The 22163-nt window shown below is 41.2% G+C and overlaps 1 protein-coding gene across 1 annotated transcript in view; it reads right to left on the bottom strand.

Annotated features, from left to right (window-relative positions):
- hectd2 (HECT domain containing 2) overlaps positions 1 to 22163 on the bottom strand; it is a 131425-nt gene that overhangs the window by 57744 nt on the left and 51518 nt on the right. The window contains exons 5-8 of the mRNA XM_072239745.1: positions 19729 to 19818; positions 17864 to 17928; positions 3989 to 4034; positions 3019 to 3128 (exon numbers count right to left, since the gene is read on the bottom strand). Of these exons, the coding sequence (XP_072095846.1) occupies positions 3019 to 3128; positions 3989 to 4034; positions 17864 to 17928; positions 19729 to 19818 (311 nt within the window). The remainder of the gene's footprint in view (positions 1 to 3018; positions 3129 to 3988; positions 4035 to 17863; positions 17929 to 19728; positions 19819 to 22163) is intronic.

The raw sequence follows: 22163 nt of genomic DNA, 5'->3' as shown, positions 1-22163 counted from the left end.
TAATTTAACTGACAATATTTTGCAGGGAGAATCACAGGATTATTGGTTTAAATAAATTTGGCACGGACTAGAAGGGCCGAGATGGCCTGTTTCCGTGCTGTAATTGTTATTGTTATATGTTATATACAGTGTAGTACCTTAAAAAACAGGCCTTTTTTAAATAGACTTTGGTGCAAATATAAATACAAGGGGTCATTGATAAGTTCGTGGCCTAAGGTAGAAGGAGTCAATTTTAGAAAACCTAGCACATTTATTTTTCAACACAGTCCCCTCCTACATTTACACACTTAGTCCGGTGGTCGTGGAACATACGGATCTTGGACCTCCAGAAAGTGTCTACAGCAGGGGTGATTGATAAGTTTGTGGGCTAAGGGAGAAGGAGATGACTTATACAGCTCTTATTACATGCACATGCAGTTCAACTCTTTGTGTGATTATGCAGAAAGTTTGAAGTTAATAACTTATCAGTTAGTAACCCATCAGGGGTGATTGATAAGTTTGTGGCCTAAGGTAGATGGCGATGAATTATTAACTTCAAACTCTCAGCATAATCACTCAAAGCATTGAACTTCACGTGCATGTAACAAGAGCTGTATAACTCCTCCTTCTACCTTAGGCCACAAACTTATCAATCACATGGCGTATATAGAATTTAGATACCTGACCCATAGTCCAGTTCAGAAAATGGTGGTAATGGTTTGCCAACTGCCATAAACCTGCAGAATAAGAAATTTATCCTCTTGAATACAGGTCCGGACATATTAGCAAATAAACAGCTGGTAATTCATTGGAAACACAATAGTGAACTATCCAGGTGAAATTAAGTGGTCTGATCACCTACCTCATAGCATGAAGCTGAGATGTTCAGGGGAGACAGGGCAAAAGAAAGTTAGGACTTCAAGAAATGTAATACTTTTGAAGTAAGTGTTTGATAGCATTAGTGAATAATATTGAGGTCTAAGGTTCTCAAAATAATTTCACCAGCTGGGAGTCCAATATGAAGCCAATATAGATATCAGTATTCATAGCCCTAGATATGTATCATGAGACTGTCTGCGTGGCTTTTAACTCAATTGAGGGGCTACATAAGAATTACATATTATATCTTAACAGGAGGAAAATCTCATGCTTTCTACCAGCTGTACGAAAAAAGAGTTTTTCTGGACAAATGAGAATGTAAAAATTATCAATGACAATCATAATCAGACATTGATGAGCTAAGGGAAATATTACAAACAGTTCATGACTTTAAATTATCATCTCAACTGAGTCATAAGCTTGGGTTAATTGCACATTATTAGTCTCATGACTGATTGGCACGAATCATAGAACTATTTTGGCATGGAAGCAGTGACAGAAATCATAGAATCATTAGAGTGCAAAAGAAGGATATTCAGCTGATTGAGTCTGTGCCAGTTCTTTGCAGAGGGCGTTTTTCCCTGGGCTGAAATGGCTAGCATGAGAGGGCACAGTTGTAAGGTGCTTGGAAGCAGGTGCAGAAGAGATGCTAGGGATGTTTTTTACGCAGAGAGTGGTGAGTGCGTGGAATGGGCTGCTGGCGATGGTGGCGGAGGTGGATACGATAGGGACTTTTAAGATATTCCTGGATAGGTACATGGAGCTTAGAAAAATAGAGGGCTATGGGTAACCCTAGGTAATTTCTAAGGTAAGGACATGTTCAGCACAGCTTTGTGGGCCGAAGGGCCTGTATTGTGCTGTAGGTTTTCTATGTTTTTATGGAACATACTAGTTAGTCCTCTTCTCTTTCTTTACACGCCTGCAGATCTTTTCTTGGATGTCCATTCAGCTCCCTTTTAAAGACTGAAACTGCACCTCCCTTTCAAGCAGTGAAATACAGATCACAACTACCTGCTGCTTCAGAAGAAGTCATTTCTTTACGTCACACCTCGCTCTTTTGTCAATCATTTTTCACTGAGGTCTCTTCCGTAATGGGAACAAATTTGCTTTATTCACGTTGTGGAAAGCAATTAGCAATGTCGACGATTGATAGAGATTCCTGGAAAAATTCTGATGTGCCAAGTGTGAAATGGATGAAGAAGAATCTAGTGCTTTCCTGGCATATATGATGAAAAAACTCTTCTCAGGCTTCCTGCCAGGTAGAGGTTCAATTTTAACCAACGCTTTGATAACAAATTCTGCCATCTTCATCAGAGATGATGCCCAGGCATGCCTAATCCAGTGGTATTTATACCCCCGACGTCCATCCTTCCTGATTAATTAGTCCTCATCTAATCACGTTTCCGCTGTCCTACCTTGTTTACAATCAAATTACAGTTCTTACATAGGGCAAGACCTTCGTCTTTGTTAAAATTCTTTTCCTTTAGTTTTATTTCAATGGCTTCCTTCACCAAATGGTCCCAAAATCTATAGGCACAGCACAGTAATTTTGTGCTATCAAAGTCAATCTTATGGCCATTGCAAATGAAAAGTTCTACTACAACCAATTTCTCTAGATTACCCAAACGGATACACCTCCTGTGCTCCCTGATTTGTGTTTTCACCATCCTGTCTGGCAGATATATACTGCTCCGCATGCACGGTGGAAACCCGCATCAAGGAGGTATAAATACCACTGGACTAGGCAACCCCTGGTATCATCACTGATGAAGGCAGAGTGTGTCACTGAAACGTTGGTTAAAATCGATACCTGTACCTGGCTGTAAGCCTGAGAAGAGTCTATTTGTGAAATGGATATTAAGAAATTGGCTATCTCTTTGATACCGCTCCCTTTATTTTACAAAGATGTGCGAAATGGAAGAAAAATGATAAATGTTTTCGGAAAACCAACTGTTCAAAACTTTTATAAACTACTTCCCTAGATAAATTAACTTGAAATGGCCAAAACATGCTTAAGTGAAGTTCAGCTGTCATAAAACTCCCCACAGTTAACTGCACTTCCAACAGTCGCACAAAAACACACCAAAGCTATTGTAAATGTGCTAAGAATAAGCCACACCCTTCAGAGTTTCTAGGTGCAGAAAAGAAAAAAAGCTGTACTTTTGAAACCAGTGAACCAGAAAATGATGATCCGCTTCGGACAGACTGGCCATCTGCCGTAACAAGTGGGCATAGATAATGTACGTTGACGTGCTCGCAAATTGAGGATTCTGCAGGAAAGTAAAACAATTCATGGTGAATATCTGATTAGAAACCCAGGACTCAAACAAATTGTACACTCTTCATTTGGTACCCCTATACACCTGCTCGTTAATACAAATATCTAATCAGCCAATCATGTGGCAGCAACTCAAATCATAAACGCATACAGACATGATCAAGGGGTTCGGTTGTTCAGACCAAACATCAGAATGGGGAGGAAATATGATGTAAGGACTTTGATCTTGGAATGATTGTTGATGCCAGATGGGATGGTTTGAGTCTCTCAGAAACTGCAGATCTCCTGTGATTTTCACGCACAACCGTCCCTAGTGTTTATCGAAAATGGCGTGAAAAATTTAAAAAAAAATCCAGTGAGCGGCATCCTTGTGGGTGAAAACATCTTGTTAATGAGAAAGGTCAGAGGAGAATGGCCAGACTGGTTCATGCTGACAGGTAGGTGACAGTAACTCAAATAGCCACGCATTACAACAGTGATATGCGGAAGAGCTTCTCCGAATGCACAACACGTCAAACCTTGAAGTGGATGGGCTAGAGCAGCAGAAGACCATAAACATACACTCAATGGCCGCTTTATTAGGTACAGGAGATACCTAATAAAGTGGACACTGAGTGTATTTGACTGCTTCAGCATGAAACCCAACAACAGATTGTGAAGCAACATATTATATGGCAATCATATCACATACAAATCATGTGTCCCATTTGGCCTCAGTTGCTACCTGTGCTCCGTTCGAACTACTTAAAGGCAGCATGCTTAATGATAGATACAAGATGAATATTTTGTGAGATTTTAGGGATTTTTGATTATATCCAAGAATCAGAAACTAGTAGATTAATAGATCCAAACCTGCACAAGTAACAAATAAGCTCGGAGATCATCTTTTGTCTGTGGCCTAGAAAAATTTAAAAATAAATTCAGTATTAATCAGTATCAAAGGAGAAGAAGGATGAAGTTTCTGTATACAATTCCAATTACAAGTTGATACACCGATAACAATAGATGCCAAGTCCAAATGAAGGCACAATTCGACCAAATATTTATCGTAAATGCCTAATGAAAACCATATTGTCACACAGTAACATATTTAGTTAGGAATTTTTACTCTCCTGGAGCCTTCACTATTAATTGCCTGATACAGCTTCTGAGTGATCATTTTGTAATCTATGCATAACCCACATGTATGACTGCAGTTTGAAAGGGAGAAGCTAAAATCTAACATCTTAGTATCTTAGTAGAGGGAAGGGTAATACCGGGGCATGAGAGAGGAGCAGGCCGAAGTCGATTGGAAGGAGACACTAGCATGGATGACGGCAAAACGATAATGACTGGGAGCAATTCAGAAGGCGCAGGGTAGATTCATCTCAAAGAAGAAGCATTCTAAAGAGAGGATGAGACAACTACGGCTGACAAAGCAATCAAAGACAACATAAAAGCAAGAGAGAGGGTAAATAATACAGCAAAATTTAGCGGGAAACTAGAGGATTGGAAAGCTTTTAAAAGCTCACAGAAGTCAACTAAAAAAGCAATAAGCAGGGAAAAGATGAAATATGAAGGTAAGCTTCCAGGTAATATAAAAGAGGCCTAATTCTGTTCCGATGAGTTATGGTCTTATCACATACGTTCCAGCTGATATTGTAGATAGTAAATGAAAAATGAATACGTTTGATTTTATTCATTCTGGAGCCACTGCAAGAACCTTCCTGTTACACTAGGTGGAGCTATTTAGCACAAAACCAAATTGTAATTGAAGCTAGTGGGAGTTAATAACAATGTGGGATAAATAAAAAAAAACTCAAATTAATGTAGGATTAGTGTAAATGGGTGGTTGACTGTCAGAACTAGTGGGATGAAGGTCCTATTTCTATGGTATTTCTCTTTGTGATTCTAACCTCGAACCCTGCAAAGAAGTAGGTTTTGGCAATTCCTCTAGAAGCAGCTAATCCTCTGAGAAGCAGTGGTTCTCTTAGTCTGGTGTAACCACTGATAATCAGGATATTTCTGACCCAGCTAAGTTGTCTATAAGCAAACCAGAACTTTGGTTTCTATTGCAGTTTTAAATGTGCATCTTGCTCAGTCATCAAGTGAGCTAATACTAAATGTGAAGTCACTTGAAGTGGTTTCTGTTCTGATGACGTGAAATCCATTTTGGTCAAACTGAGAAGCTTTTGTGCTGGAAGAGCTTCGCTCATCTCATTCTAGAAGATCTCATGAAAAGCATTAATTTTAGAATGATTTCAATTGTGTTCACCTAGTGGAGTTAATTCCACTTACAAAAACATAAGAGTTTTCAACAATATCATGACAAACAGCCCAACAAAGATGAACAGGTCCTCTCTTCTCAACATATACTGCCACCCTTAACAACATTGGTGGCTCTGAGTTGGCGGCAACAGTCTAAGTCAGTATGGCAGCAGCACACTGCCTCCAGAGGCAGTAGAACAGGTAGGTAAACCTTCTTCATATCAACATTTTCATAGTCATAGAATCATAGAAAAGTACAGCACAGAAACAGGACCTTTGACCCACCTAGTCCATGTCAAACCAATTAGACTGCCTACTCCCATCAACCTGCACCAGGGCCACAGCACTCCATATGCCTACCATCCATGTACCTATCCAAACTTCTCTTAAAAGTTTAAATCAAGCTTGCATGCACCACTGGTGCCGACAGTTTGTTCTACATTCTCATGACTCTCTGAGTGAAGAAGTTTCCCCTCATGTTCCCCTTAAACTTCTCATCTTTCAGCCTTAACCCATGATCTCTGGTTGTAGTCCCACCCACCTCAGTGGAAAAATTCTGTTTGCACTTACCCTATCTATACCCCTCATAATTTTACATACCTCTATTAAATCTCCTCTCAATCTTCTATGTTCCAAGGAAAAATGTCCTAACCTATTCAATCTTTCCTTATAACTCAGGTCCCCCAGGCCTAGCAATATCCTTATAAATTTTGTCTGCGCTCTTCCAAACTTATTTACCTCTTTCCTGTAGGTAGGTGACCAAAACAAATAATACTCCAAATTAGGCCTCACCAACATCTTACACACGTCAAGCTATCTTCTGTACAATTCCTTTATAATTTTATATAAATTAGTACAACTTTCAAATTTACTAGGCAATCTTTATTGGCAGCAAAAGCCAATGTGCATTAAGTCAAAGGCATAAAGTAAATTGTTTTGATAAAGGCTTTAAATAACTCCTTTCCATAACTGTGGAATGAATTACAATGATTATACACAATAAAATTGTATGAGGCTAGCACAGAAAGGAATCGATCTGCTAAGTCTATGGAACGTATTCTGTAAATGTAACCACACTACATCGGGGCAGTTTGTAAATCCGACTCAGTTAATCTTGAAGATTAATCACTTTCTAAATTCCACCTAGTAATTGTCATTTTGAACAGTTGCCCACTGTCCCAATTTCTGGCATAATTAGGGTGATCGGTTGCTCTATACTCTGTCTTCAAATAAGTGCTGGGCTTTGGAGGTTGGATAGAGAGCTGATTATTTATAATGTCACATGGCATGTAGTACCTTTAACAAAGCTTTCAAACAAACAGCTCTATTTATATTTTTCTTTGCGAGTGCAGTCCGTTAATACAGCACGGTGATCAATTCATATCCTGAGTGGCACTGGGCTCCTCTCTGCTAAAGCGCAGTTCTTGGTCTCTGTGTTTGCAAACTTCAGGAATACACTGGTCATTAAAATAGGCTCTGTGGCCTTTATTTTTACAGCACTGAGGTGGTTAGTTTGCATTAATTCTGTGCTTGAATGGTGTGACACACTGTGTGGTGCTATAGGATCTATTCACTATGCACAATGAGTAAGCAGAGTGTGGTACACAGCTCAATGTCAAAACTTACATCACCAGATAAATCCAGCTGAGTTTCACTTGAACTACTCTACATCAAAGTAGCATAAGGTTCTTTCATGGCTAAAACTCGAGATGTTGAAAGTAAGGAAGAGAGGAGAGCAAGGTAATCTGTCAGAAAATGAGGGGGAGATTGGCTTAAAGCAAGTGATCATGTTTAAATTGGTAAAATGGTTTATTATTGTCACATACTGAATTATAGGGAAAATCTTGTCTTGAGTACTGTTCATACACATCAATGAGGCAATGAGGTAATACAAGGAAAGGCAATCACAGAATATTGTGTTTTCCTCCGGGATCCTGACAGCAACTTACATACCACTAGCGGCCAAATATAATCAAGCACTTGAGATACTGCATGATGCCAGAGCAACAGGTCAACAGCAGATGCTAATTCGTTGGCTCTTCACTTAACCCTGGAACATCTGGACAGCAAAGATGCCTACATCAGGATGCTCTTTATTGACTACAGCTAGGTATGTAATACTGTCATTCTCTCAAAGCTAATCGATAAGCTTCAACACCTTGGCCTCAATACCACCTTGTGCGATTGGATCCTCAATTTCCTCACTTTCAGACCCCAATCAGTTTGGATTGGCAACAACATCTCCTCCATGATCTCCATCAGCACAGGTGCACCACAGGCTGTGTGTTAATCCCCCTGTTCTACTCACTTTATACTTGTGACTGTGTGGCTAAGCACAGCTCCAATGCCATATTCAAGTTTGCTGATGACACCACTGCTGTAGGCAAAGACGGCGATGAATCAGTATATAGGAGGGAGACTAAAAATCTGGCTGAGTGGTGCCACAACAACAACCTCTTGCCCAATGTCAGCAAGACCAAGGAGCTGATTAATGACTTCAGGAGGAAGAAACCGGAGATCCATGAGCCAGTCCTTATCAAGGAATTAAAGGTGGAGAGGGTCAGCAACTTTAAATTCCTCAGTGTTATCATTTCAGATTACCTGTCCTGGGCCCTGCACATATATGCAATTATGAAAAAAGCACAACAGCTTCCTTAGAAAATTGCAAAGATTCTGAATGACATCTAAAACTTTGCCAAGCTACTACAGATGTGTGATGGAGAGTACTTTGACTGGCTGCATTACAGCCTAGTATGGAAACTCCAATGCCCTTGAATGGAAAATCTTACAAAAAGTAGTGGACACAGGCCAGTCCATCATGGGTATAGCTCTCGCCACCACTGAGAACATCTACACAGAGCGTTCTCACAGAAAAGCAGTATCCATCATCAGGGACCACCACAACCCAGGTCATGTGCTCATCTCACTGTTGCCATCAGAAGGAAGGCACAGGAACCTTAGGACTCACAGCACCGGGTTCTTGAACAAGAGGGGATGACTTTACTCAATTTCACTTGCCCATCACTGACCTGTTTTCACAACCTATCGACTCATTTTCAAGGACTCTTCATTCCATGTTCTCAATATTTATTGTTTATTTATTTATTGTTATGATTTTTTTCTTTTTGTATTTGCACAATTTGTTGTCTTTTACACACTGGTTGTCCACCCTGTTGGTGTGGTCTTTCATTGATTCTATTATGGTTATTGGATTTACTGAGTATGCCTGCAAGAAAATTAATCTCGGGTTGTATATGGTGATATATATATTTACAGACATATGTACTTTGATAATAAACTTACTTTAAACTTGGAACTGTGACAGTTAGAGAATATGCAGTACAAGTACATGATAAGTTGCAAGGTTATAACAAGATAGATTGGAAGGTAATGAGTCCATGTTATTGTGATAGGGGGCAGTTCAGTATTTTTTTTAACAGTGGGATAGAAGTTCAGCTTGAACCTAGTGGTGTGTGCTTTCAGGCTTTTGTATCTTTTGCCTGATGGGAAGGAAGAGAAGAGGGAATATCCAGAACTTACTCAGATCACCTTTCCTACAAAATTTGACAAGGATCAGATGTTTGCCAAAGCCTCTGCTGCTCCTTGGGTTGCTGTAGATACAGACTCACTATCAGGCACACCGCTGGGCCACTTTTGCAGCACTTAACCTTTAAATCAACAGTCACAATGCATTTCCCTGGTTCCATTTCTTGCCAGGATGGCATCAATGATGCAAATCACATTTCCCACAATGCAAGAGGGTCCTTTGCCCTAAAAGTAATGTGTTCACCTCCTCTTTAAGAATATAGTATTAGGCCAAGGGGAAAAGAAGTTTTCTACACTGGTGGGAATAACAGTGATGAAATTGAAAGATTGACTTTACTCATATTACATTGATAGCTTGCAAAGATGTTCTTGGAAAGGCCTCGTGTGAAGCTGCTTCACAAACATGCCCAGATGACACTGAGGAAAAATGCACAACACTTGAGGAGTTACCATGACAACTGTATCCTATGACGATCTACTGTGCCCTTCCTTTCTAGGCACTGCATCTGTTAATTAGGCATGGCACTCCAAAGCCTAGCTCCACACAGCTCAGGCCCAAGTAGGGAAAGGGAATGTAGTGAGAACCATTCCAACATTATTATGCAGCTGAGCAGAAAATCAGAGCCTTAAGCAATAGCTCTGCTCGTTAAATTGCTTGGGTGACGTCCTGCACAAACCATATGTTGGGTCCTATACAACCTGCCAATTATGTGGCCTTGGTTAAGTCAGTTTAGATGATCAAGAGATGGTGGAACAGGAGGAAAAGGAGGGTGGATAAGGAGAAGAATGCAGAACCTCTCTATCCTGTCAACGAAAGGCTGATGGAATTAAGCTTTTGGTGAGATGGATACTGAATGGGATCCTTTTTTTTCTCAGCGAGTGTAGCAATTCATGCTCTAACACAGTGAGACCTGGACAAAGTTTAGAAATAGACCAATAAGTGGTAGGTAACATCAGTCCTACACAGTGGATGGAAGCCACTATCGTTTGCATGATTTCTTTTTGCGCCATGGTGGAGTGGAGTTTGATGTTTTTCTTTGAACAGGTTGGTTCCGTGATTCTTCTTCGTTTTGCAACAGTCTGTGGGGAAGATGAATTTCAGGTTTGTATACTGCATACATACTGTGATAATAAATGTACTTTGAATCTTAAATCATTGAACCTCCAAGTCATAAACCTACCTCTTCATATTCATTACCACTGCCTTCATTGAATACCTGCTGTCAGGATCTTAGAATCTGGGGGGAGAGGGAGGGGGTGGTGATGGAGAGAGGACAGATCTGGGGGCATAGCATGAGGGAGATTTATACTGACCAGAAATTTCAGCTACATAGTTGAAGGAGTGAGGCAGAGCTTAGATAATGAGTGGAAAGTGACTCACCTCCTCACTTTTCAAAGGCTTTCTATCATCGAAAAGCCTGAATGAATGCATCTCCAGCAACACTCAACAGGCTCAACACCATCTAGTGCATGATAAACAGTCTGATTTGTAGCACAGGCATGTCCCTAAAAGTTCAGTCCTTTTCTGACCAACGCACAGTTGTGCTGTTACTTAGTACGAGTGCTTCGCAGTAAATTGCCAAGACTTCTCAGCACTAGCTTCAAACCTGTGACCTCTACTCAGAAGCAAAAGGGCAGCATTTATATGAGAATGTTACTATGCTTTCGCCAATTAACTGAAATCTGTAACCAAGCACTCATACCTCAATCATACTTTATTTTACTTAGACCATAAGACAAAGGAGCAGAATTAGGCCATTTGTCTCATCGATTCTGCTCCGCCATTCAAACGTGGCTGATCCTTTTATCCCCTCCTCAACCCCATTTCAAGGTCTTCCCTCCGTAACCTTTGATGCAGTGTCCAATCAAGAACCTATCAATCTCTGCCTTAAATACACCGAACAACCTGGCCTCCACAGCAGCCTGTGGTAACAAATTCCACAAATTCACCACCCTCTGGATAAAGAAATTTCCCTGCATCTCTGTTTTATAAGGACGCCCCTCTATCCTGCAGTTGCTCCCTCTTGTCCTACATTCTCCCACCATGGGAAACATCCTTTCCACATCCACTCTGTCTTGGCCTTGCAACGTTCAGAAGGTATCAATGAGATCTCCCCTCATCCTTCTAAATTCCAGCGAGTGCAGTTCCAGAGCCATCAAATGTTCCTCATACAATAACCTTTTTATTCCCTGAATCATCCTTTTGAACCGCCTCTAGACCCTCTCCAATGCCAATACATCTTTTCTTAGATGAGGGGCCCAAAACTGTTCATAATATTCAAGATGTGGCCTCACTGGTGCCTTATAAAACCTCAGCATCACATCGCTACTTTTGTATTCAAGACCTCTTGAAATAAATGCTAATATTACATTTGCTTTCCTCACTCTAACTCATTCTCAAGTTAACCTTTAGGGTGTTCTGCACAAGGACTCCAAAGTCCCTTTGCATCTCAGATTTTTGGATTTTCTCCCCATTTAGGAAATAGTCTGCACATTTATTTCTACTACCAAAGTGCATGACCATGCATTTTCCAACATTGTATTTCATTTGCTACTTTCTTTCCCATTCTCCTAATCCGTCTAGGTCCTTCTGCAGACTACCTGGATCTTCAACACTACCTGCCTCCCTACCAATCTTCATAACATTTGTAAACTTGGCAACAAAGCCATCTATTCCATCATCTAAATCATTCATATACAGCATAAAAAGAAGCAGCCTCAACACCGACCCCTGCAAAAAACAACTTGTCACTGGCAGAAAACCAGACAAGGATCCTTTTATTCCCACTTGCTGCCTCCTACCAATCAGCCATTTCTCTAACCATATTAGAAACGTTCCTATAATACCATGGGCTCTTAACTTGGTAAGCAGCCTCATGTGTGGCATCTTGTCAAAGGCCTACTGAAACTCCAAATATACAACATCCACTGCATCCCCTTTATCTATCCTACTTGGAATCTCCTCAAAGAATTCCAATAGGTTTGTCAGGCAAGATTTTCCCTGAAGGAAACCATGATGACTTTGTTGTATCTTGTCCTGTGTCACCTCCATAACCTCATCCTTAGCTACTGACTCTAACATTTTCCCAACCACTGAGGTCAAGCTAACCGGTCTATAATTTCCTTTTTGTTGCCTTTCTCTTTCTTAAAGAGTGGAGAGACATTTACAATTTTCCAGTTCTCTGGCACCATGCCAGATCATTTTGAAAGATCATTGTTAATGCCTCCATAATCTCTACCACTACCTCTTTCAGAACCCTAGGGTGCAGTTTGGGTCCGGGTGACTTTGTACCTCTAGGTCTTTCAGCTTTTTGAGCACCTTCTCCCTTGTAATAGTAACTGCACTCACTTCTCCTACACACACTACAACATCTGGCACACTGCTAGTATCTTCCACAGTGAGGGCTGATGCAAAATACTCATTTAGTTCATCTGCCATCTTCTTGTACCCTGTTATTATTCCTCTGGCCTCATTTTCTTGCGGTCCTATATCCACTCTCATCTCTCTTTTATCTTTTACATATTTAAATAAGCTTTTACTATCCACTTTGTTGCTGTTTGCTAGCTTGCTCACATGTTTCATCTTTTCCCTTCTAATGATTCTTTCAGTTGTGCAAAAGGAGCCCAGAATGGCCCCGGTCACCACACTCTTCTGAAGCCAGGCCAGAAAAACGCTATTGTCACATGGAATTGGCTTATCAGTTAGGGATATTGACCATTTGGTAAACTGCATGTTTGAATTCCTAAGTTGCAAGATCAATTGCCATTCACAATAGGGGTGTTAAAAGTCAATAAAAATTACAAGCTAACAACAGACATTAAGTGCAGCTCAGATTCTGCCCTTGCTTCATCAATGTACAGCTTTTTGCTTGCTACAGGAATTTTGTTGCATAAGTATTGAGTCTATGCTATACTATTGCCCTAATTACTGTATACACACATTTTAATATTTCAATGATTCTGATTCATAACTCAGAATTCAAAGGCTAATTTTATTGTCAAAGTACGCACGTATAATACAACTCCGATATTCGTCTTCTCCAGATAGCCATAAAATGCAGAGAAACCATGGGAGTTGTTGTTGAAAAAAAAGACAACACTCCCCCCAACATGAAAAAGAAACAAAAGTCTCAAACCCTAAAACTCTCCACCCCCTCCCAAGCAGAAAAAAACTAACAGATTATCCACACCCCCAAAAACCCCAAACCCTGAACCCCCTTCCTCGCAGAAAAAAGTGTAATAGCATCAAAACCCCCAACCCATGTCACACACACAAAAACTAATAGATTCACCGAAGCAGAATAACATCAATATACACCAGCATCAGACCCCAAATCCCCAACTCCTCCCTGATATGAAAAGTAACATATTGCCCACCCACCAATCGGCAACAAGAAAGATAACACCAAAAACAGAAGGGGACCAATAGAAAGTACAGTCCAATAATCACATAAATCTCAGACCATCTAAAATATCCTTCCACCAGCTTTCGAGGAGAGCGGCTGCATAAACTGAGTCCTTCTGTGAAGTGCGACTGCCATACTGAGTCTGTACGCAAATGCCATCGGCCTGGCTACTGATCCCAAGGCCTCCATTGATAGCGATTGTTGACCTCCTCCGTATTCACCTTCATGCTTCAATCTTCCTCATCATTTCAAGATGGATTTGTTCATGAACCCGTGCCCCATCGCTGGTCTTTTCCACGAGGCAGTTCATGTTCTTGGTCCTTCTCAGGATGTCGTCTTGGTCCTCGTTGGATACAGCAGAGCGCAAGATCACTTAATCGATATCCTAACTGCACATCACAGGCTCCAACACAATCAAGACAAAACGAACAAGCAGAAAATATAGAGAAAGTGAAATAATTGAAAATATTGGCTATCTAAAAGATGTCGCCTGAGGAATCATTGTTTCCTGGTGTCACCATTAGCCTGTATCATTGAATTGGAATTATTATTCTGATTATTAATCTGATTCAATGATTCAGAATTTTAGTTCTGAATTTTGGTGCATAATCTATCACAGGATATTCAGAACATCAGCACAGGATCATCACGGGGGTGTGTACTTAGCCCCCTGCTCCACTTGCTTTACTTCCTATGACTGTGTGGCTAAGTACAGCTCTAACACCATATACAAGTTTGTTGTCGTGGGCTGTATCAAAGGGAGTGACAAATCAGCATACAGGAGCAAGACTAAAAACTTGGTTAAGTGATCTCATAACAACCCTCTCACTCACTGTCAATAAATGAGCACTTGTGAAGATAACACACCTGCCCACTGCTACACCTCCTTCTGCAATGCTTACAAAGCTCTCCTTCGCCCAGCTTTTGGAAAATTGGATCACTCTTCAATCCTGCTTTTGCAGATGTACAGGCAGAAGCTGAAACAGGAGGTGGCCATAGTTAAAACCGTCCACTGTTGGTCCAACCAATCTGCCTCCATGCTACAAGACTGCTTTGATGATGTTGACTGGAATGTCTTCCATGATGAAGATGTCTCCGAGTTCACGGATGGAGTCACACGCTTCATCCAGAAGTGCACTGACGATGTTGTCCCCCAGAAGTCGGTCAGGGTCTTCCTGAACCAGAAACCTTGGATCAATATTTCCGTGCGAGCAGCACTTACCACATGGCACAGAGCTTACGTTGCCAGCAATCAGCAGGAGCTCAAAAAAAGCAGCTATGATCTACGCAAAACTATCAATGCTGTGAAATAAAAATACAGGGATAAGATTGAGTCAAGATTCACAACGAATAGCACACATGACTTGTGGCTAGGGCTGCATACCATCGCAGACTTCAAAGCCAAATGTAGTGGTGCCGTCAACATCGCGGCCTCTATCACAGATGAGCTCAATTGCTTTTATGCTGGGTTTGATGTCACTAGCTCTGAGACTCTGAGGAAAGCCATCGCTACAGCCTGCAACCTGGTCATCTCTGAGGCTGAGGTACACAGATGTTTCCAACGAGTGGACAGTCACAAGGCTGCGGGACTGGACAGCATCCCTGGGTGAGTACTCAGGATGTGCACAGACCAAGGTAACATGCCTGAAGGACTGGCGTCCTGTCGCACTCACCTCAATAATAAGCAAATCCTTTCAGAGGCTGGCAAGGATTACATCTGAAGCTTGCTACTACCCAAACTGGACCCCCTACAATTAGCCCACCGACACAACCAATCGACAGATGACGCAATAGCCTCTGCTCTTCATACCGTCCTTACCCATCTGGAGAAGAAGGTTGATCATGTGAGAATGCTGTTCTTGGCCTACAGTTCAGCATTCAACACCATAATTCCACCCAGGAAGCTCAGAGACCTCGGCCTTGACCCCGCCTTATGCAGCTGGATCCTGGACTTCCTGTCAGATTGCCAGCAGATGGCAAGAGTGCTCTCTCACCTCCACTCCTCTGACTCTCAACACAGGAGCCCCTCAGGGCTGCGTAATAAGCCCCTTCCTTGACACTCTGTATACCCATGACAGTGTCGCCACCCACAGCTCTAATCTGCTAATTAAATTTGCTGATGACACTGCATTGATTGGTCTTATCTCAAACAATAATGAGGTGGCCTACAGGGAAGAAGTCATCACCCTGACACAGTGGTGTCAAGAAAACAACCTCTCCCTCAATATCACAAAAAGAAAGGAGCTGGTCGTGGATTACAGGAGGAATGGTGACGGGCTAACCCCTATTGACCTCAATGGATCTGGGGTTGAGAGGGTAAACAGCTTTAAATTTCTTGGCATCCACATCACCGAGGACTGCACATGATCTGTGCACACCAGCTGTGTGGAGAAAAAGGCACAACAGCACCTCTTTCACCTCAGACAGTTGAGGAAGTTTGGTATGGGCCCCAAAATCCTAAGAACTTTCTACAGGGGACCAACTGAGAGCATCCTGACTGGCTGCATCACTGCCTAGTATGGGAACTGTAGGATTCTGAAGAGAGTGGTGCAGACAGCCCAGCGGATCTGTAGTTGTGGACTTCCCATGATTCACAATATTTACAAAGACCGGTGTGAGAAAAGGGCCCAAAGGATCATTGGGACCCTAGTCACCCCAACCACAATCTATTCCAGCTGGTACCATCCAGGAAACAGTATCGCAGCATAAACGCCAAGACCAACAGGCTCCGGGACAGCTTCTTCCACCAGGCCATCAGACTGATTAACTCACGTTGATTTGAATGTATTTGTATGTTACACTGACTGTTCTATTTATTATAAATTACTATGATTGCGCATTGCACATTTAGACAGAGACATAATGTAAAGATTTTTACTCCTCATGTTTGTAAGAAATAAAGTCAATTCAATTCTAAGACCAAGGAACTGATTGTAGATTTCAGGAGAGGGAAACCAGAGGTCCATGAGCCAGTACTCATCTGAGGATCAGAGGTGGAGAGGGTCAGTAACTTTAAATTCTCAGCGGACCTGTCCTGACCCATCATATAAGCACAATTGCAAAGAAATCATAACAGTGCTCTGCTTCCTCCGGAGTCTCCGGGTATTCGGCATGTCATCAAAAACTTCTATAGATGTGTGGTGGAAAGTGTTCTGACTGACTACATTACGACCTGGTTTGGAAAATCATTCCAAAATTAGTGGGTTTGGCCCGGTCCATCACGGGTAGTGCCCTCCCAACCATTGAACACATCTACACAAAATGTTGCTGGAGAAAAGCAGCATCCATCATCAGAGATCCTCACCACTCAGGCCATGCTCTTTTCTCGCTGCTGCCATCAGGTAGGAGGTAAAAGCGCCTCAGGACTCACACAACCAGTTTCAATAACAGTTACTCCCCCTCAACCATCAGGCTCTTGAACAAATGGTGATAACTACATTCATTCTATTTATGATGTTCCCACAACTGATGGACTCAGTTTAAGGACTCGTTATCTTGTTTGTTCGTATTCGTTACTTATTACTATTTCTTTATATTTGCAGCTGCACAGCTTGTTGTTCATTGATCTTGTTTAACAGTTACTGTTCTATAGATTTGCTGAGTATGCATGCAGGAGAAAGAACCTCAGGGTTGTATCTGGTAACATGTATGTACTCTGATAATAAAATTTACTTTGAATGTTGGTGGAGAAATTCAACATCCCTCATCGGTATTTAGGTAGCTGAGCGATTAAATAGCTGACAACAGGAATTCTGCAGATGCTGGAAATTCAAGCAACACACATCAAAGTTGCTGGTGAACGCAGCAGGCCAGGCAGCATCTCTAGGAAGAGGTGCAGTCGACGTTTCAGGCCGAGACCCTTCGTCAGGTTAAATAGCTGAACCAGCAACCAGGTCTCTGACAACTGAACCAGAGATATGAGTCTGAATTCCCAAATGGCAGCTGGTGAATTTCAATTCAACTAATGGAATAAATTCTGAATTATTAAAAAAATCTAATTTCAGTAATGATGACAATGAAACCACTGGGTTGCTGTGGAAACATTTCCAACTCAATAATGTCCCTCAGAGAAGAAAGGCTACAACCTTTAACCAGTCTGGCCTGCATGTAACTCCTGCCCCACCAATATGGCTCCTTCAATACCCTTCACAACGCAGGGATAATTAGGAATGAACACTGAATGTTCACATTTCTAGTCACACCACATTCTGTGAATGAAGACATTCTCAAAATGTTTGTTTTTCTTATTCTCTGACTGGAAACGTTTCCTCTTTGGTGAATGCTTATGTAAAATCGGGCAGAGGTCATAGAACAGTACAGCACAGGAACAGGCCCTTCGGCCCACAATGTTGAAGCTGTACACTGGGAAGCAATAGAATGTTGTCATTAAATCATAGGAAAATACATTGCTCTTTCTTGTACATCGGAAATCAAAATAGAATCTCTTGCTGTAACTTTCAAAGTACCAACATAATCTATCAACAGGACATCAAAACAAGATTATTTAAAAAATACATGTAACACTTACCCTTTCCATTCTTTCAGGAGACTGTTAATAATGCCTTTCAGTACTGCTTTCTGGATGTCCTGGGGCTAACGATATCAGTCATGTGAGGTTATTATATATATAACCGATTCATTTCAATTACACTTGCTGGAGCAGCAGATCATTCTTTATATATTTTATCAGAATACATAATCTGCTAACGCTGTATATGATTACTGAATGTTTCGCAAAGACTGGCAAAGTCCAAATGCTATAAAGCATAAGCATTCAATTTCAATAGGGCTGCATTTGGTGAACTGATGGATCAGTATTACATGTAGGAGGAGGACAGGAACACCCACATAATCTGCATTCGATTGTTCAGCTGCTGAAGTACAGTTGTGTGTAACTTGGTGTCGTTTAAGATAATCATATAGTTGTACCATCCATCACAATCATTTGATGGTACATTAATGAACGCAATGGTGAGAGCATATTGTAAATTAACATTTTGCAGTACTCCAAATAATTATGAAATAATTCAAAATTACAATATAGTTTCAAGGCAAATCTGCTGCATACACCCACAACTACCTATCCCCTGGACAGTCAGTGGTATGCAGGAGGCAACATGAGTCACATCTTCATGCAGCTACCAATCTCAAATTGCATATTGCAATACCATAGTACTGTCTTTTAGCTTTGTGCTGTCTCTTTGGATGCTGCATGACCTGTTAAGAATTTCTAGCATTTCTCACTTTGCATTTCCAACTATTTAGATTTACTATGGCAAAGAAGGAGGCTATATCAACAATATACTGGGCTGTTTGTAAAGTTTCCCTGTTATCTTTCAAGTTTGTAAATAATTTTCCTTCCAATACATACTCAAGACCTGACTGAATGCCAGATAGAATTTGTCTCTACCACCCAGCCAAAACTCAAGAACAAGGTTATGCTCACTGCATAGAAAAAAGCTTTCTCTTACATTCTCCTTGAATTCCCAGTACCTTTGAACTATCTGCTATTGGGAATGTTTTCCCTCGATCTAGACTACCAAAAGGTATAATGATCTTGAACACCTTTATTAAATTTTCCTTCATCCATCTTTAATCCAAGGAGTTTAATCCACGTAGGTTAATTCTGCAGATGAAATTCCCAGAATCCTTCAGCTGTTCAAGCAAAGCTTTACAATACCTTGTTTAAGACCTTCACATCCTTCCTACAATGAATGCTACACTCCAGTTAAAGATTCAACATAACCGCTGTGTTCTTTTACCCTGCACTTCTATTTAATTCACTCTGATGTCATGCATTTCACTTAACGTATCCATCCAGCTTCAAAGAAGAATGTGCTCTGCTCTTGTACACTTGTTAGAATTCTGCCAAGTAGTCCATATTGTGTGTCCACTTTCATTTTGCCAAAATGTATCGCATCACACATCTTTTGATTAAATTTTATTTATCCCTTTTCCATCAGACCATGAGACATGGAAGCCGAGTTAGGCCATTTGGCCCATTGGGTCTGCGCTGCCATTCCATCATGGCTGATTTATTCCTCTTAACCTCATTGGTTAACCTTCTCCCCCATAACACCCTTACTAATCAAGAACCTATCAACACTTTAAATATGCCTGATGACTTTCAGCTTATTCTACTGGCTCATCTTTCTCTTCTTTACTAAACTCCTCACTTTATACCACAATCGTGGTATCTTCTGCAATTCCTAAAATTCTATTCTGCAACTCATTAACATTTATCAGTTAGGTTTTAAATATTTTTCTTTTGTATCCATGTAAGAGTGCTTTTATATCTGGCACACTAAAGAATGTAGAATCATGATTATGAAGCAATAAATCTATAAACTTAATTGCTAAAATTTTGTTAAAAGGTGCAAACAACATACTCACTGTGCTCAGCAATGCATCATAGACACTGTTGGTAAATTTAACATTAATGCCTGGATCCTCAATTGTATTAAAAGGTGAACTGACATCTCGCTAAGAATTCATGGAAGACAAAATTCAAAGACAGTTAAGGATAAAATAAAGAAAGCATTAATGCAAAATTAATGTTAATTTCCTTTACATGGTAAAAAGAAACTCAAGTATTGGAAATGAGCCAACGTATCTCCCATTTACTCTAATGAACATTGACATAAACTGCACAAATAATGCAAACCTTCAGTACAAGTGAATTTTATAAGATAGAGGACCGATGTTACTTTCATTATCATAAACAACTGACTCATTGTACAGCTAGAATAGTCCCTATACATGGCCAATCATCAGATTGTCTTCAACTTTTGCACCGAACATAATGATAATCCTGAACATGCCAGAATTCTTATTATTCAATGGAAGTACAAGAAGTGAAAATTGAAACGGTGCACAAGTTTAGAAAGACCTCCCCAGTCTGTTTGTATAAAATTAGAATCATTATATGAAGGGGCAGTACAGTAGCACAGTGGTTAGCACAACGCTTTGCATTCCAGCGACCCGGGTTCAATTCCTGCTGCTGCCTGTAAGGAGTTTGTCGGTTCTCCCTGTGACCACGGGCTTCCTCCAGATGCTCCAGTTTTCTCCCACGTTCTAAAGATGTACCGGTTGGTAGATTAATTGGTCATTGTAAATTGTCCTGTAATTGGGCTTGGATTAAATCGAGAGATTGTTGGATTGCACAGTTCGAAGGGCCAGAAGGGCCTATTCCACGTGCTGTCTCAATAAATTAAATAAATAAAAGAATTGCAGTTACAAAGGATTTGCAAAGCAGAATAGAAGTCCGAGAAATGAATTTCACTTCCTTCACACACATAACTTCATTAGTTCACACAAAAATTCCTGAAATTGCTCAAAAATACATTAAAGATGATATAGGACCTGTGTCATTTCCATCAGGACTTATTTGAAGGTCTCCTGGCTTCCGTTCACTACTAAACTGAAGTCAGAGCTTAAAGAATTCCGTCTGTGGCAGTGGCACTGCTTAAAATGCTGCCATAAAAAGAGGGGTAACAAGACAGAGGGGTGTATGGGGAGTCTAGGGAGGGGTAGCACCTCTGGTGGGGGGGCCTGCCGTGCCCTTTTTCAGGGCAGCTCATCCACCTTTGGTCCCAACCTGGCATTCAGCTCTCACCTGTGGCTCCAAGTAACTGTAACATGCGCAGCGGCCACAGCCTGGAAAGCCGTCTCGGCAGACGGGCCAAACCAGGTGAGGGTAGCTGATGGGTCTTCGACCCTCGGTGAGGTAGGGGATCTGCCTGTCCCAGTGTGTGAAGTCTGGCCATGGCAGATTGAGTGGAAGAGACCAATTAATGGTCCAACAGTCAAGAAGGCAGGCCAGCAGGCAAGACACTTAGAAGTCCTGGTTATCCACCGCAAGAGGTGGCGATCTCGTTAGACTCACCCGGCAGAAGGCAAAGGCAAATCACTGCTGTAACCTGCCACGAACATGATTTCCCAATATGTCAGAGCGGCGTGGAGGGAAATCGTCCACCAAATGGAAATTCCAGATGCGACCTAACGACGACGAACATGACAGAAAAGCACAAAGTGATCTCTGAATGTTTGACAAACTTCCACTAAGATCCATGATCAACTTCCACTAAGCCCCAAGTCTCAAGTGGTCCCATGCCACTGGGGCGAGATGGTGACCAAGAAATCAAGGATTGCTTTTTGTAGCTCAGAAGTGATTTACAAAGAGTCTGTGAACTGTGAAGGGAATTCCTTGGATGCAGTTTCCATTATCCTGGACACTAACAGCTCTTCAAGGCATCAATGTTTTAGAGAATAATATTTAAGTGTCATAATGCTGATCTCAGCTAAGATCCCAATTTACTTGAGGCTCGACAGTGAAGCTTGTACCTAACAGTTCTAATTGTATTTAGCGATGAACGAAACACACTGCAGTGTCATCAGGTACATAGAGTCAAAGAAAGTACAGTACAGACCTTCGGCCCATCTAGTCCATGCCCAAAACCATTTAAACTACCTACTACCATCGACCTGCACTGGGACCATAGCCCTCCTTACCTCTTCCATCCATGTACCTATCCAAACTTCTCTTAAATGTTGAAATCAAGCTCGCATGCACCACTTGTGCTGGCAGCTCATTCAACACTCATGTGACCCTCTGAGTGAAGAATTTTCCCCTTATTTTAATGACTAATGTTGGGAAAATGTCAGCATCTGCCAAGGTGAATTGTGCACGCAAGTATCCAGGCCAATTTTCCAGTGGTCTGGATTTCACCCGGAAGTAAGTGCTTTTGATCTACAATGAGTGAAAATACTTTTACTGCATGATTTACACATCAATAGGCCAAAGTAATTTTAGAAGCACTAATTGACTG

The sequence above is a fragment of the Mobula birostris genome, chromosome 21 (genome assembly GCF_030028105.1).
Source record: "Mobula birostris isolate sMobBir1 chromosome 21, sMobBir1.hap1, whole genome shotgun sequence".
NCBI lineage: Eukaryota > Metazoa > Chordata > Chondrichthyes > Myliobatiformes > Myliobatidae > Mobula > Mobula birostris.
The sequence above is the reverse complement of the archived record's forward strand: the minus strand, read 5'-3'. Positions and strand labels throughout refer to the sequence as shown.